Source organism: Ricinus communis, chromosome 3 (genome assembly GCF_019578655.1).
Source record: "Ricinus communis isolate WT05 ecotype wild-type chromosome 3, ASM1957865v1, whole genome shotgun sequence".
Lineage (NCBI taxonomy): Eukaryota > Viridiplantae > Streptophyta > Magnoliopsida > Malpighiales > Euphorbiaceae > Ricinus > Ricinus communis.
In genome coordinates this window covers 28286340-28304667 of record NC_063258.1, presented here as the reverse complement: position 1 = coordinate 28304667, position 18328 = coordinate 28286340, and the positions used below count along the sequence as shown (strand labels likewise).

At 34.5% G+C, this 18328-nt stretch overlaps 2 protein-coding genes across 3 annotated transcripts; both read left to right on the top strand.

The window, feature by feature from the left end:
- Positions 1–8380: 8380 nt before the first annotated feature.
- On the top strand, positions 8381–11506 carry LOC8272556 (cytokinin dehydrogenase 3). Its single transcript, XM_002514073.4, has 5 exons — positions 8381–9265; positions 9875–10002; positions 10195–10470; positions 10576–10844; positions 10969–11506. Exons 1-5 carry the CDS (start codon positions 8452–8454, stop codon positions 11255–11257), a joined length of 1776 nt encoding a protein of 591 aa, XP_002514119.3. The 5' UTR covers positions 8381–8451; the 3' UTR covers positions 11258–11506.
- A 1649-nt stretch (positions 11507–13155) lies between these two features.
- Positions 13156–18196, top strand: LOC8272557 (CRM-domain containing factor CFM3, chloroplastic/mitochondrial). 2 transcript variants are annotated; one of them, XM_002514074.4, is made up of 9 exons: positions 13156–14334; positions 14592–15072; positions 15154–15284; positions 16062–16412; positions 16512–16668; positions 16747–17039; positions 17140–17199; positions 17286–17375; positions 17806–18196. In XM_002514074.4, exons 1-9 carry the CDS (start codon positions 13171–13173, stop codon positions 17863–17865), a joined length of 2787 nt encoding a protein of 928 aa, XP_002514120.3. In that variant the 5' UTR covers positions 13156–13170; the 3' UTR covers positions 17866–18196. The 2 variants fall into 2 exon arrangements, with proteins under 2 accessions (XP_002514120.3, XP_015571752.2); XM_015716266.3 differs by having other exon boundaries at positions 17726–17867.
- Positions 18197–18328: the final 132 nt, after the last annotated feature.

The window sequence follows — 18328 nt, the reverse complement described above, 5'->3', positions numbered from 1 at the left end:
CATCGGAATCTCCAAACTGCCTGGTTCAGACGAACCATTTTCCTCATCGTTTTATGAATTTTCTTTTGTCTTATTATGGCTGCGTATTTCTGCTAGCTAGCGTGTGAATGTGCCTTTCACTTTCCTCTTCTTCTGAAATGGCTTAGATGTCCTAATTAAGATAGCTTTACCTTGTTATACTTCGAGTTCCCATCATACTTGTTTCTCTTTATGACATTTAATTTGTAGACGAACTGTTTCGTTTACAAGTTTAGGACCATAAATGCATGTAATACATGTTCATAAATTTGTTTTCTTTCTTATTTTTCAATGATCTTTTAGGTATGTGTCATAGTTATCTTTATTAATTCACATGGGTCATAGATTTTTAAGTTCTTAAAAGGAGAGAATTAATTGCCAAAGATGTTTAATTTGAATTCTTATTTGACATATTCGCACGCATTCAGACATATCAATAATTTGTACGTATTTGTATTTTAATACATTAATAACTACTCTGAATAATAAACGTTTAGAGTTCAAACGTTTGTCTCTGTCATTCAGTTGAACGGCAAAGTCAATAGTAGGTTAGAGAGAATGGCAAGCAAATTGTTGATTGAAGGTGAAGGTGTATCGCATATATATCTTGAGACCTCTGTGCCTTGTCTTTTATACAGACTTTGTCTACTGTCCTTGTTGGGTACCCTCCTTGTTTAAGTTGAATTGTAATTGGATTCATTAGACATGATTCTGAGCCCCAATGACTATTTCTACCCTTTGTATTTCTTTCTTTTATCTCAATTAAACTTTTAGAGATGTATTATAGAACATATCATTTTATTTTGTTTAGCTATTATATATTAAGTTTTAGAAAAAGAAATGTATCAACTTTTATTAAGTTCGAGTAAAACGAGGGACGACAATGTGCCCTACTTTATTATAATAGAAAATTCAGAATGTAAAAAAAGAAATTTATAATGGTAGAGTTGTAATCTCTTAGTCCACTTAATTATGCATTAATTTTTCAGCTAAACTTGTTACTTTCCAATATAGTAGCTAATAACTAAAGAGATTCTCCTAATATGCCCAAAATGAGAAGTTGATGGATGACAAGAGTTCAAACAAATGGCTAATTGTCTAGTGATGTAGGAAACATGAGTACGTACCAAATAAGATTTTGCTTGTTAGTAAAGATGCTAAAATGACAATATTGTCAGAAAGGGTGTCTTGAAGTATCATATATAAAAGGCATAAAATAACAAACGCATCAAATGTACCTTAATGTTGGTAGTGATAAGAAAAATCTTAAAGGTGCGTTGGGACAATAATTGATTTTATTTTCTTCTCTTTTCCTTGAGATGGGTTTCTGTTTTTGCCTAAAATATTTATAGCCAGATTATAACAATGTCTAACCAAACATGGATCATGATCTCAATGATGAAGATACCTGTGTCTTCATTAGATATACGGCAGATCAAGAGTACAAAATTATGTCTGTCTTATATTTTTCTTTAAGTAATTTTAAAAAATCAACATATGTTCATCAGTATCTATCAAATTGATTTAGTTTAATTTTTTCTTTATAAATGGAAATACTATTTTCATTTAAAAAAATTCAAACACTGCATTCAAATTTTTTATTATTTTATTTTAATTCAAAACGTTCTATCCTAAAAGAATTGATTATCAATAAATGCATATTTATACATTTCATATGCTAAAATCTAAATTAATAGAAACAGAATTGTTACTCAAATGATAATTCTCGTAGCTTTTGTCATTTCATGAACTTGAAACTAAATTAAGGTCTTTGTTTCATATGAGTTTCCCTTTGGAGCAGGTAATTAGACATCTAGGTTGACAGGTTCTCTCTCTTTCAAGTTTCAACACCTACAAATTAATGTATTATTGAAAAACCTGCACGAGGCAAGTGATGACAAAGGAGATCTATAGGAAATTTCTTCAAGAAATCACTGGTTTGGAAGTATGTGGGACTTATTAATCAGGTCGAGCTACGAAGCTGTTTGTTTGAAAAGTTGAAGCTTTGAAGGATCATGGAAAGAGAAATTAGCTGGATCCCATACTCTAATTTTGACAGTAGAAGTTTTACTGTTTAGTAACTTTACTGTTTATTTGAGATAGGAGACAACTTGTTTGCAAATTGCCTCCTTTTGCAAATTAATGAGGCTTAATTTTGTCATTGATATTTGCAATTTAGCTGTCAACCATATTAAGAAAACGAGAGAAAAAAGAAGAAAAGCAAGCTAGGGTGATCAACTAAGTATGGAAGCCTTTCCCTACAAAATGAAAAATAAAAGCAATCTGCATCATTGTGCCAAGTATATTTGTCTATTATAGGAGATGAATATATTCATTATTTTTTTCCCATTTCTCTTTCTTACATGCTTATATAAAAGACTTGAAAGTCCTCTCTCCTAAGACATAAAATCATGAATCGCAGACCCTAGATACTTTGGGCAGGAAAAGGGAAGAAAACAACAAAGAAGAGTACGATTACCCATGGGGCTAAATCTGAGCAACTGTGGCACAATTCAACAGAAGATGGTACTTGGTACAAGTGTAGTAGAAATTAAAAATAGATTGTAATTAAAAAGGAAGCAATCGCATTGGAAAGACTGAATGGCCAAATAAGGAGCCCCAGGCCCCCCCCCCCCCCCCCCCCCCCCCCCCCCCCCCCAACCCCAACCCTAGTCAGGGTATCTAATGGCCAAAGTTACTTTCACTTGGAAGGCGTCCATTCTTTCGTGGCAAAGCGAACTCAACCCTACTTCTCTCTGTACTCACTACCACTCACTAAACTCTGATTGAATGACTAGACAATGCCACTATATATGGTCTATCGATAATATTGAAGCATGTGATGTATGTGTATCTATATTGCAAGTCGAAGGACATGAAAGAAACTAGCTTTTTTATTCTTTCACATGTCTAGCATTTTCTTGATTTCGACCTTCTCTATTTTCTTGTACTTTCTCATCACCCTTTTTAGAAAGGGCCTGAAACAATGTTCATATGGCTCGTAATGGTTTGATCCGATATAATAAAGTGGAGTTTATGTGTTCTCGATAGAATTTGAGAATCACTGATCTTTAAATTATTTCACAAACACAATCAATCAAATACCCTTCTATTATGGACATTAGAAACGGGTCAGCAACTTGGCCATATTGAATTCTCGGATTCATATATCATTCAACCAAATAAAAATGTTGTTTAATTATGTGATACAACTACGAATGTGATTCTATCTAAGCTAGAATTAGGCTGTGTGCTTTAGTTTCCACAAATGTCCTGTCGCATTTGAGCTTGACACATGTTTGATCGAATCATCTATATATAGATTCTTATATCTTTCATTTTATTTTTTTAGGAGAATAAAAGAAAGGACAAAGGAATAATTTATATATATATATATATTTAATTTAAAGTGTGTTGAATAAAATTTTTACGGACGATAAAATATTTTTTTAAAAATTTTTACGCAACAGATTAGAATTGAGAACTTTAGTTAAGCTATAATATACCATTATCTAAGCTTAAATACTAACAAAACTGAAGTTGGAATTGTTTGAGCAAATAAACACATAACTTCTGTTATCGAGCTAAATGATTTCCTGTTCTGAACAAAATTGGTGTTTATTCTGCAGTTTCCTGTAAAATGAGGTGGATTAAATATTTAATAAATAATAATCACTATCACTATATGAGAAAAAAACGTCTAAATAAAAAAAAAAACTTCTTTCATTCTCACTGTTGCTCCTGACCGCTACAAACCAAATATTATTCTGATAATGTTCTAAACAAATATTATGGTGGTCATGATGACCCTGCTGCTAATAGGGTTATTAGTTTAACGATAATTAAATAATATATATATAGTTTCTAAAAGGATAATTATATAAATATATAAATCAAGAAATAATTTTTAGTTTTAATTTTAATTACATTAACATGTTTTGAAGCATACTACTTATAGCTCAAGTTCGGAGTGATGTGGCCTTAAAATAATAATATTAAGTCTATTTATTAGAGTAATCAACCTATTTGATCTCTTGAAACAAGTTGAGTGCGCAAATTGATGGTTGCGTCTCTTCTTTTTCTTTCTTTTAATTTTCGGATAAGCAATACTAAGAAACACAACAGGTAATTAATCTCTAAACTATCGCCTCAAAAATGCGAAAGAAAAGTGGAGTCTGTAGAATTTGCTTAACGTGAAGCCCGAAGGCACATAAGCATAGCCCCTTGCCAATGGCATTAGGCTATGGCTGTATACAGCCGTACGTGGCCCCATAACTGCCCATGATCTCCTTTTAACTGTGACAACTCTCTAGTTTTGGCAAAAAGGAGTAAGAAGAAGAAGAAGAAGAAGAAAGAAAAGGCAGCTAACAAGAACAATAAGGCACACACATAACCTAGCTAGGTTGTAAAGGGAAGAAAAAGAAAATAAATAAAGGGAAATATGCATGGACCTTTTTTACTCGAGGGATTTGGTAAACACGCGCCTTATAGAAGGAGGTGGCGGGTCCATTCCCCATTTACAGGACGAATCCTCCATCTTGCCTGCTTGAAATCTCTGTCTGTAAGGCACCCTAGAGTACAGACAGTGTCAATCCATGAGTCCTCGTAGCCTCGGTAAGCTGGCCCATTTTTGTCAATATTTTTTCTCAAATTAGGCACCTCCCTTTCCACTGCCCACCACCAGCCACCCCCTTTAACTCTTTCTTTTTCTTAAGAAAAAAATTGGAAATCATGCAAAATGCTCTAGCCTGTCTCAGTTATATTATATATAGTTTAACTATCTCATTACCGCCATTTTGATGTTGAATATAGTTCCATAAGACTTTACTGTGTATACCTTATGAGTCTCGGTGTACAAGTGGCTTTGTTTATAGGTGCAGGTGCAGTCTTTAAGCCAAGTTTAACACATTTTACACGAATATATCATGGGAGAACCCTTTTCTTTCACTGACATTATCATCATATCAATTTACACGTAAATTCCAATGGTGCTATGAATGAAACCAAGCATTTGAAGCCAGAAGCTAGACTTTACCAACCATTACTTTATAGTCGTAATATTAGGCCACTTAATTATTAATGGTCCAATGTGAAATGAAATTGATTCTTCATATAAAGAATCCTCACTGCATATAAAAAATAAATAAAATAAAATTTATAGAACTTTTGGATACTAATCCATAAGAAAACTGTACTGAACTATCTAATCTATAGATATATATTTTTAAGCAGAGAATTTTATTATAGTTCTACCGCAAATTAGAAATGTTTTTATTTAGAATATAAAAATATAAATACACCATAAGATCACAAAGATGAATATATTATATTAAATAATGTGCATGAAGAGGACAAATAAAAAGGCACAAGAATCCAAAATCTTACAACAATTTATGAAGGACATGTTCTTATACTTGAGAGTTGAGATCGAACTAACAATTCGTCTTGTTGTTGAAGAGGAACATAACCAGTCTAATTATTCAGACACGTACTTTGGTTGTAATGTAATTATATTTATATTAATATTTATATATTTTAAAAGCAGTTGTGGTAGAGATGGACAAAAACGAGAGAAGCAAGTTCTTTGTTGTTGTTTGCACTTTGCACTTTATTTATAATGTTAGATGATACCTTCCTTTTCATGCACGCATGAGTGGATATAATTGCAGTACGTGAGCAATAATAATCAAAGATCATGACACAAAGATTTTCTTTATCTCTCTTCTTCTTCTTTATTTTTATTTTTCCTTTTTGCTGTGTATGGTGTGGATGATGGTGGTGCTGGTGGTGGGGGTAGAGTGGTGGTGATGGCGGTGGTGGTGGTTTTGGACCACGTGATCTTGTGGGCTGGCTTCGATCCCCATAAAGATTTTGAGTATCTTTGCTTGTAGCCTCTCCCCACAAGGTCCCTACCCATGTTTTTCTGCACGAGGGGCCTCCCTTTCTTTTTCTCTTTCAATACTAGTGTTCATCATGAAGAAGCACATACTACATTTAACCAAAAAAAACAATTCTATTATTACTAGCTACATCCACTTTTGACAAACATTTACAGTAGAATCTCTATGTTCAGACCATATTCTTCATTCCATTTTTGATAAGTTGATGAGATCTAGTAAAAATTTAGTATCATGATCAATGTAAAAAAGAAAATGTCATGAGGTTAGAGCGAATAATAAAAGCATAATACCTTTATTTCTTTTAAAACATGCAATGTATTTAATATTTTGGTGTGCCAAGCAAAGGTGCAGCAAGTGTAAACATCAGTCGAACAACATTATGGCTAGAAATTAATAGTTTTTTCAAAAGTATTAAACCATGGTTAGGCCTTTGATTTTCAAGACACCACACAGACACTGCCATGATGTACACAAGGAAAGGTACAATTGAACTTGCTAAACCAACAACATCATGCCTAAGCTACGCATTGTTTTTCAATCGAAAGACATATGTATAGCCCCTTGCAAATTTTATACTTTATGCATGTCTTACTTTTATGCACATACCAATCGTAATTGCTGCCTTACTATAGCAATTATTCTTCACCCGAAAATTAAAAAAAATGTGTTTTTCTTTTGAACTATGTAATCTTAAGGAATATACAGTGTCACTATTCATTTTCTCATTGAAGTTCTCTCTCTCTCTCTCTATATATATAAATTATATTGGTAGGTATAAAGACCTAACTAACACTATTGTGGCATGTGGGGAAGCATGCTTAGTTGTTTTCATTAAGTTTCTTGATGTTATTTTACATGTAATATATAGATCAAGTTGGAATCCAAAAATATTCATTATTAGAAAGAAAGAATGCGTAGCCTTGTAACCTTTTGGCTACTATTTAAATCATTCAGCTAAACCAATTATTAATTAGTCTCTAGCTTCATTAGGGTCCAGAGAGCTATTATAGATTAAATAGCCAGCATGATACACTAGAATGTTAAAGATTACAATATGCATAATTATATTGTTTTCATTTGGACTTGAAATAAGAGGATTCATATCGTACTGGTTAAGGGCTGCTGTTATCTGATAGGTCTCACACCCATAAGATCTTTAGGTCAAAGATTACTCTTTGAATCATATAAATTTAAACATATTGATTTCCTGCCAATATTATTCTCTTAGGACCATTAAATATAAAATCATAGGGTTCCTATAGCATTTTTTGAAAAAAAATGGAAGACAACAACATATCATATAAACATATAAATAATTTAATTATCATATGGTTTTCATTCTTTGACACATAATTATTATAAAATGTGTGTTGCAAGAATTTTATACAAGCTCTATATAGCTAGGAACGCACCCAAGTTGCCAGTTGGTCCAATTTCTTTCCTCGTGTGCATGGCATGCTGTTGTCGTATAATATTTTCTTCTTTTTCTTTTTTTCCTTCTGAGAGGCAAATGCAATTTCTTTAAGGAAGCAAGTTGCTAAATAAGAATTTTATCTTGTTAATCAAGTCGTCCATTAATATAAATCTCTGTTTAGCTTTTCCTGGGCAGATCTTAAAAGCTTGGATTAGACCATGGCAGAGTACTTAAAAGTGTGACAATGACGAACATATATAAATATTAATTGAAGTTAATATTTCCTAAAGCAGTAATGATGAAAAGGCCATGGAAACATCCTAATTGCTCCATTGAAATTAACAGAAATTTAATGAGACAAACATAGGCCAGGTAATTATGTTTCGGATTTGTGTTTTTTTCTTTTGACTTTAACCAATTATATGTAGCCTTGGATATGAGCAAACAAAATCTTAGAATGGAGAAAGTACCAATCTGATGTTTTCAATATATTCAATTATAATCAAATTTCACATCCATAAAAGAAAAAAAATGAATCTCATATCCAAGACAATTCCTTGATTCATTAGAATTCTTCCGAAACCTCAAGGAAAATCTTAAAGATCCTTTTGATGATTACCTAATCTTGACCACCATTCATCCTATTTCAGGGAAGAGGGTTGCCCATGATGAAACTTCTTATTATCTATGCCAAAGAAAAAAGAAAAAACGTAAAATTGGAAATTGGGTATATATAACAGGACCAAACTTGACCATATCTTGACCATAAGATTGCATATCTAACGGTTCAAATCAATCTGGTTTGGCCTCTTTAGCAAAGTAGACCTACAAGAATATTGAAACAAAGCTGTGGGTGGGTTGGAATCATCATCATGATGATTACAAAACAAAAGAAACACGTAATACTTCCTTTTCTTTTACTTATTTATTTATCTTTTTTTTAGAAAAGATTTTTCCTTTGATTGCCATAGCCACGAGGACACGAGTTACTTATGAATATGAATCTAATTTCTTGTCCTAGCATATCTTCGACAAATTATGCATCCTTCAATACGGTGTCGTTTACTGAACCCCCTAAAGATTTTCTTCTCTGCAGCTCTAGATTTCCATATCATTTTCATGCAAAAGTTTTCCTCTCTCCTTCTCTCTCGTTTTCTATCTATAAATATGCACACCTACCGGCATCTCTCTTTCATCTCCGATCACCACAACCACAACCACCGCCACCGCTTCTCCTTCTCCTTTCCTTCCTTTCTTTCTTTCTTGATCAAGAAAGCAACCAAAAAGAAAGAAAAAAAGACAAAAATGGCAGAGAATTATGCATTTCCAGCTTATTTCATAGTCATATTATTTATAACCCGTTTAGTGTCTACAGTAGGAAAGGTAAAGCCCTTGACAACTTTGCTACCACCTAAACTCCTGACCCTTGATTTTGCAGAACGAATCCACACCGACCCTTCCTCCATTAAATCAGCCTCTAGCGATTACGGTAACCTTGTTCATAAAAAACCAGCAGCAGTTCTTTATCCATCTTCTGTACAAGACATTGTTAGTCTAATAAACTTTGCCTACAATTATTCTGCTCCTTTAACTGTATCTGCCAGAGGCCGCAGCCACTCTATCAATGGACAGGCTATGGCTCCTGATGGGGTAGTAGTAGATATGATGCATTTAAGAAGTATCATAGAAAAGACTAATGGGGGAGTTACAGTCTCGAAAGACCCTTTATTGGGTTTTTATGCAGATGTTGGAGGTGAGCAACTATGGATTGATGTGTTAAATGCTACTATTGAACATGGTCTTGCACCAGTTTCATGGACAGATTATCTGTATCTCACCGTTGGAGGAACACTATCGAATGCTGGAATTAGTGGACAAAGTTTTCGATACGGTCCTCAGATCAGCAACGTTTATGAAATGGATGTTGTCACAGGTGAGCGTTATAAAACATAAACAAGGAATAATTCTCTGAAGTTAGTGTTTTTTTTTTCTTCCTTTTCTTCACATTTTTATTTACACAATACGGCGGTGGCGATGGCGGTGATAGTGGTGGTTGCGAAACATTCAGTTTAAGTCATTCTCATGGCATTTATTAATGTTTTAGAAATGTAACAAATAAAAAAGTTACTCCTCCAATTTGGTCCCACAGTGTGAAATTGTCTCTTATTATATGCTAAGTTAAGTTATTCATAGTTGTGTTCCCATAGGCAACATGGACTTGAATTTTCAAGACAATGAAATCACTTTGTGATTTAGTTATTTATGGTCATTAATATTACTGAATTATTGCATTATTGATTTGGCAAATTGGTCCATTTCTTTTGGTTATAGGTCCAGTGTTTCATTTCAGTATTATTATTTTTCTCTAGCAGAGTAGCATGTGAAACATCAAATTAATTAATTAATTGAAAAGGACTATGTAATGTGTGAACGGCACTTTCTTTTCCTTTTAGAAGTTTGCATGCATGCAGTTATTTTAGGGTTGACACATGAGATTTATCATTTCTTTCTTTCCTATTTTTTTTTTTTTTTTTTTACCCAGGAAGAGGGGAGCTTGTGACTTGCTCTGGGCACAGGAATTCTGATCTATTTTATGCTGTTCTTGGAGGCTTGGGACAGTTTGGGATTATAACCAGAGCTAGAATAGCTTTAGAGCCAGCACCAAAGAAGGTATGATTTTGTATATTGTAGCAATTCTACTTTATAAAACATGGAAAAAGTCCTACAATTACACAGATACAGTACAAAAGAACATTCAGTTTTGGAAAGTTTACCAATTATATAATATATTTTAATTACTTTGTTTCATTCTGTACCGTAAACTCATCGCGCTGTCCTGTATTTTTGTTTCTTGATTTTCAGGTTAAATGGGTACGGATGCTTTACAGTGATTTCTCCGAATTCACCAAAGACCAAGAATGTTTAATCTCAATCAATGGAAGGAAACAAAGCAATGCACTGGATTATGTGGAAGGTTCACTTCTTATGAACCAAGGTCCTCCAAATAATTGGAGATCCTCCTTTTTCCCTTCTTCTGATATTCCCAGAATAATGTCCCTAGTAACCCAACATGGCATCATCTACTGTCTAGAAGTAGCCAAGTATTATGATGATGCCACCCAACATTCTATGTCGATGGTACGTACATTTATCTATTCTTAATTAGTTATCGCTCTTGATCATAATTATTGTTTTCTAATTTCTGGATATTAATTAATTATTGTTTTCTTAAATGTATTATAGGAACTTCAACTAATGTTCAAAGGGTTAAGCTTCGCCGACGGATTTATGTTTGAGAAAGATGTGCCTTATGTTGATTTTTTAGATAGAGTAAGAAGTGGAGAGATAAAGCTTCAATCACAAGGACTTTGGGACGTTCCTCATCCATGGCTAAATCTATTTTTGCCAAAATCTAGTATCTCTGACTTCAATTCAGGTGTTTTCCGGGACATTGTACTTAAACGAAATGTTACTACAGGACCCGTCCTTGTTTACCCCATGAACAGAAACAAGTAAGTCAATGTACTACTTACTTTTGTTTTTCTTTTTGTTAAGTAATTTCTTGTTTCACAAAATTAAGTAAAGACATACATATGTATATGGTTCTGATTAACTAAATGAAAATCAAATTTGTAGATGGGATGATCGTACTTCAGCAGTGATACCAGATGAGGATGTTTTCTACACTGTAGGATTCTTGCATTCAAGTGGGTTTGATGACTGGCAGACATATGATGATCAGAATAAAGATTTGTTAAACTACTGTGATAAAGCTGGGATTAAAGTTAAGCAGTATTTTCCCCATTACACAACTAAAGAAGAATGGACCGACCATTTTGGATCCAAATGGAGAACTTTCGTAGAGAGGAAAGCTAAATTTGATCCAAAAAGGATGCTGTCGCCAGGCCAGAGAATTTTCAATTGACATTCTAATTACTGGCTTAGTCAGTTAGTTCTTGTATTTCATAATTATTATTATTAATTTTTTTTTTTTTTGGGGGGGGGGGGGGAGGTAATTAATGTTAGCGAGAGGCTAGAGGAGCAAATACAGAACTGTTACTAGAAGTTGGCAGGAATTACCATAGTACTGAAGGAATCCCCAAATTAGAAAGTTATTTTGAAGCTATTTCTCAAGGATTCGCCTGTAAATATAAACAAGATTTTATTTTTCCAACTTGATTTACTTCATTCCAATCAAAATTGCTTAAAGAAATCCTTTTTTTTTCCTAGTCTTATGTTGACTATGATGAAACTAGAGTTAAATATTTCATATTAGTTTTGGTTATTACACCTTACTACAATTTGGTATGTAAATTTCTTGACACCTCATGCCATTATAATAGTTCAAGCATAGTGTGTTTTCAAGTACTATAGACATAGAAGTGAAAGCACCAAAAAGAAGAAAAAAGAAAAGCTCTGGACTGCGATATGCAATTATGAAGATAGAAATGGGTTTTAGCTCATTGCAAGAAAACTGAATTACTCATACCACAGTGCCGCATTAAAAAAGAAAAAAGAAAAAGAAAGAAAAGGCGAAAACCATATATATATATATAGGAACAGTATCATAGCAGTATCCCCACATGTGGGGGGAAAGAGAGGCATCTTAGCTGCAAAGTGAAAACAAACCTAATATGCTAAAATGATGAGAATGATAGAAAGTAGTTATGAATGAACAATGAAGAGAGAAAGAAGAATAATAAGGCAGAATTTGGGTTGCTTTGCGGCCTCAAGATGAAGATGGGGCCATGGTAAAATTGATAAGGCGTACAGAATGTTGGCATCTTTAGTTGCAGCTTGCAGGCGAGTAGGAGACAAAGAAAGTAGCCTCCCTCCTCATCATTTCTCACTTCTCATTATCCCTACTACTATCCATCTTCTATTTTTTATAGCCATTGAAGCTCCTAGAATACTAGCTTGTTAGCTATGACCTTTTGGCATATATAATAAAGAAAAGATATCAAGAACGTGGAGTAATAATCTATTCAAAATACTCTCTATCTCTCTCTCTCTCTCTCTATATATATATATATATATAATACTCTCTATCTCTATCTCTCTCTCTCTCTCTCTATATATATATATATATATATATATATATTGGTGATGGGATTACTGAAACATCCATTTCTCTCTTTGTTTTGTGCTTCTATACCAGATATTCTCAATCAAAGTTGAACAAAAACAAAACAATAAAGTTGCAGTGGCATTTTCAGAAAGGAATTGCTTCCAGCTAGCTTGCGAGCTGTTCCTTCGAACCCACTTCCTTTGAGATTTACTTTCTAGCTCTTACCGTTTGAAACTAAAAATTCTGGGCGTGCATAAAGTACTGAAAAAAATGCAGCCAATTACAATAAAACTGATATTTTGGCGTGTGATTCCCAAAACATTTTTGAGCTGTTTATAAGCCTAATTACAAGTGTTTATTTATAAAACATAACAAAAGCTCTTACTTTTAGCAACATGGGATTGTGTCCCGACTTGTACAAATACAGCAGAATGTTCGCCAAGCAGCTAGCGGAAGATAACCAGCTAGTGAAGTAGCAAAGAGTGAAATAGGATATGAACCTTATTAAGTATAATAGCACCAAGTAGACTTGTTCCTTTTGCAATCTACCTAAATCTTTCCATTTATGTTTCAAATAAGATTTCCATAACAATTCTTCTGAAGTAACACACCTAACCCAAAATTGATCCGACTTAAACCTATAAAATTATTATTTGGTCCAAGACTCGAAGATATTGTCATCTGGTAACCTTAAGAGGGTCAACTGAGCTCAAATACCAATCTAGCATAGTATATATTATGGGCCTGATCAATTGTCAAAATAACAAAAAATGGGCCTCTTGTTAAACGCTGCTATTATTGCATCACATGCTCAAGGCCTCAAAACGCTGTTGCTGTTACTGGCAGTAGCCATGGATATGGCGCTCACGCTTTCCACTTCTTCTTCTTCTTCTCGATACCCCCTTTTCCTGCAAGCCCGATCTCATTCTCCATTTAAAGCTTTCAACTTTGAAACAAATTGCTCTTATAGTCGCTCAATTCAAGTTAGTGCCACAAAGACCAAAAGAAAGCCAAGGCCTAGCTTTTTTGAACAAATTCGTGATAAATGGTCTCTCAAAGTCCCTTCAACAAGAGACACGTTTCCATGGCAAGAACCAGAACAACAACAAGAACATCAAGGACAAGGGAAAAATGACGAGGAAGAAATAGAAAGGTGTGAGATTTCTGGGGTTACTTTATCTAAAGCTGAAATTGATGCCAACCCATCTTCCATTGATGATGATTCAGTGAGTGTTTCTTTACCAAATCATTTAACTACAGCTCCTTGGGTACATGGAACAAGACCCAAAAAAAACCATTTCTCTTCTCGGCCTAAAATTGGAGAAAATGTTGTACAAAACGATGTACACACTGTTGTTGATATAGTGGAAAACTTGGAAAAGGAAGTTACTTGTAATGACAAATTTAAGAAAGAGGATAATATTTTACATGTTGATAATGCAGAAAGGTTAGTTAAAGAAGTTAATTATGATAAGAAATTTAAGGAAGCTAAAGTTCAAGTTGGTGGCTTTTCAGTCGAGTTAAAAAGGGATAACGAAATAGCAAGAGCTAAGTACTCTAAAAGTCCATCTTATATAAATGAGAAACCTTTTGGGGCCAACGGAGGATACGGGGTTCAGGTTTCTTATGATGATAATAGCAGTTCAATTGAATTGCCCTGGGAGAAAGAGAGGGTAATGGAGTCTGTGGAAGGCTATTTGAGGGGGAAGAGAAGCAATACAGAGTTGGCTGAGAGAATGTTGCCTGAACATGAGTTGAAGAGGCTGAGGAATGTTGCCTTGAGGATGTATGAGAGGATTAAAGTGGGGGCTGCAGGCATTAATCAGGATTTGGTGGATGCAGTTCATGAGAAGTGGAGGCTTGATGAAGTGGTGAAGTTGAAGTTTGAAGAGCCTCTTTCATTTAACATGAGAAGGACGCATGAGATTTTAGAGGTCAGTAATTGTGCACTCTTTAATTTTATTGTAATTGCTAGTTATATATAAGACTATGCCAGGGACTTTGTAGCTTAAAGAAAATCAGGTCATTTGTTTGTTTGTTCTTGATTGAATTTAGCACATGAACCTGTTTTAGATGGAAAAAAAGCATGGTTTCGAAGACTCATAGTTGTTGAGCATATATCCAGAATATTTGTGTAGTAACCACAAAGTCTAATAGCATCTTATATTAATTGAATAATTTCCTGTGTCAGAATAGAACTGGGGGTTTGGTTATATGGAGGTCAGGGAGTTCAGTGGTGTTGTACAGAGGAATTTCGTACAAATTACATTGTGTGCGGTCATTTTCCAAGCAAGATGAGGCTGGTAAGGAAATTTTGGCACATCCAGAAGAAGTGACAAGTAATGCTACACTCAATATAGGAGTAAAGCACTTCATTGGAACTACAGAATCATATATACCTGATCGTGCAAAGTATTTGAAGGATTTATCTCGAGAAGAACTCACAGACTTCACTGAACTAAACCAGTTCTTGGATGAGCTGGGTCCCAGGTTTGAAGACTGGTGTGGCCGTGAGCCATTGCCTGTTGATGCAGATTTGCTTCTTGCAGTGGATCCTGGATATAAACCTCCATTCAGACTTCTTCCTTATGGGGTAAGACATTGTTTAACAGACAAGGAGATGACGATTTTCCGTAGGCTTGCAAGAACAGTGCCTCCTCATTTTGCCCTTGGTATGCTATAACTGACATGATTATGTTCATATTTATAGAAGCATGTTTTGTGAAATACTTAATATTTAATTATTTTTGTAGGAAGGAACAGACAACTGCAAGGTCTGGCTAAAGCTATAGTGAAACTATGGGAAAGAAGTGCTATTGTAAAAATAGCCATAAAACGTGGTGTGCAGAATACACGTAATGAGAGAATGGCCGAAGAGCTCAAGGTGAGACACAAATGGACAGTCGTCCTTCTTGAATGTGGAGTCTATGGTTTGGGTTTTACCATGCTTGAGAATATCAAGTGGAGTTTAATTGATATGTCCTTTTTAGCTTTTCGTACTCCGAAGCAAAGTCAGTCTCAGTCATCTGAATTTTTCTTTGTTTCCTTAGGAAGAGAAGTTATTAAATCTATTATCATTTATAGCGGTGGGCACTACTTTTTTTCTTAAGTTTATCCTGGATTTCTCCACCCATCATATTCCAGTTTGAGTAACTAATCATCATCCTAGAACACTCAGATATTTTAATTTCATGTCTCATGCGTGGAACAAAAGTTAGCATTTCAAAAGGTCATTCAAGTTCCAATGTGAAGGTGGTTTTAATATTTGAATTACTTTATACAGTCTTCTCAAATCTTAAGATGTAAATTGTCCTCTTCTTTTGTTAAGTGCACTGAGGACAGAATTGTTATGCAAATATTGCAGTTTATAAAAACTTATGAACACATTTTCCTGCGGAAAATCTTTCCTTTTCATTTTTTTTTCTATTTCCGCAGACAGAATAAGTGTAGATCTGAAAACTAAATATTTCTGTTGCTCAAGATATGTTTTGAGTTCTTACTGGGGATGGTCTTCTATGCATTTTATTCCATCAGAGTTTAAGTCTGATGGCCACTCTGCTCTGTTCTAGTTGCCAACTACTTATTTATCATGTTAGATTGTGGATATCCATCTCTAGCATTAATCCTCCCCCATAACAAGAGCTGTATTTCTTGCACACAGGTATTAACAGGTGGAATACTACTTTCTAGAAACAAGGAGTATATTGTATTTTACAGGGGGAATGATTTCTTGCCACCTGCTATTGTGAAGACTCTGAAAGAAAGGAAGAAATTAACTTATCTTAAACAAGATGAGGAAGAGCAAGCTCGGCAGATGGCCTTGGCTTCTGTTGAGTCAAGTGCCAAAACTTCTAAAGTTCCATTGGTTGCTGGAACTCTTGCTGAAACTGTAGCAGCAACCTCTCACTGGAGGGACCAAAGAGGTAGTCCAGATATAGATGAAATGCTGAGAGAAGCAGTTTTAGCTAAACGCGCTTCATTAGTCAAACATCTCGAGAATAAACTAGCTCTTGTAAGTTATGAATATGCTATCTTAATTTAGTGCAAATATTCTTAGACACATACCTCTTTAGCACTTTATAACTTCTTGGATAATTTGAAATTGTCTTAGGCAAAAGGGAAACTCAGAAAAGCGGAGAAAGCTTTAGCAAAGGTACATGAACATCTAGATCCATCAGGCCTCCCAACTGATTTAGAAACTATAAGTGACGAAGAAAGATTCTTGTTTCGCAAGATTGGTCTGAGCATGAAGCCCTATTTGTTCCTAGGTAAATTTTGACCAATTTGATTCTGGAATTAATGATTCTACGGGAAGGAGTTAAATATCCTTTTGGTTTCTTTTCCAGGAAAGAGAGGGGTTTATGATGGTACCATAGAAAACATGCACTTGCACTGGAAATATCGTGAATTGGTAAAGGTGATTGTGAGAGGAAAAAGCTTTGCACAAGTCAAGCACATTGCGATTTCTTTGGAAGCTGAGAGTGGTGGAGTATTAGTATCTATAGAACGAACAACTAAAGGCTATGCAATCATTGTATACCGTGGAAAGAATTATCTACATCCAGAGGTAATGAGGCCCAAAAATTTATTGACAAAACGACAGGCATTAGTCAGGTCAATTGAACTTCAGAGACGTGAGGTAAGAGTACTATAGACTTCTGTTTGTCTTCATGGTTTTTTCTGTTTTTTGGCAAAAGGGGATGTAATCTTTGTTGCTATCTAATTTATTCCTTCTGCAGGCACTAAAGCATCATATCTCAGACTTGCAGGAGAGAATTGAGCTACTGAAGTTGGAATTAGTATGAAACTGCATTTCTGCATTAAATTGGTGATTTTCCAAAACTTAAGAGCTAACTTTGTCAATTTTTTTTCTTACTAATTTCAGGAAGACATGGAATCTGGTAAGGAGATTGATGTCGATAAAATGAGCTCAAGGTTGGATGATTCTTCTATTTCTGACAGTGATGTTGAAGAGGTAAGTGAGTGTCCAAATTTTTGGATAATTGATATACCATGCCTCCTCTTCTGTGAGTCATTTTGATTTTTGATTCTTTCAACCTGAGCATAACACTAAGCAGTTTTTGGTAGTTTTACTTGCTATTTGCTACTTCGGCACCATCAGCCGTGATTCTTTGTCTATAAGAAAAAAAAAGCGGACAACAGAGTATCATCCTTTAAAGTTATGCTAGATTTTGATATAACTATTTCCATTGTGCTAAAGAAATTATGGTGCTTGCTCTCAATATGAGTTTTTCCTTGTAAATGTTTAAAACGGTTTTTAGATCTGCCATTTACCTAAAATTTTAATTTCTGGAATTTCCACAGAAGGTAGCATCCTTACCAGAAAGAATCTTTGGGCCATTTTGCATGCCAAGATAGATTTTAATTGCTGTTATTTGTTCCAGGGAGGGGAAGAGGCATATCTCGTATCAACGAGAATACCTATTACCAGAACTAGAACATGATTCAAAGAAGGCCAGTTATTTTTACATCATACATCTTAGATGCTGGGAAAGATCGATTCCAACTTGCCAATGCATCACCGGACTAGATAATACTGTGACCTAAAATTGCATTTTCATGCTCTTGGACATTTACAGGATATCAAGTATAATTACTGGAGAGTAGAGATCTTTCAAGTTAATTTAATATGCTCTGGGGATGTTTGACCATGTAAGCATTAGCTTCTTTGCTTCTGTCAGTTAAAAGGATGACTTTTCAACAGCTTTTTAAGTTACAGCTGCTTGCATAAATGTAATGTCTCTGTAAATAAATGGATTCTGCAATAATTTATTACTTGGAATGATGTTTAGCTCTTCCTGGCTGGAAGAACGTAGTAGCATCTAAATTTAGTATACAAGGAAACCACACCGTTTCACCATGCATCAACTAGAAGTTGAAAATGCCTAAACACCAGGTTGTTTTTAT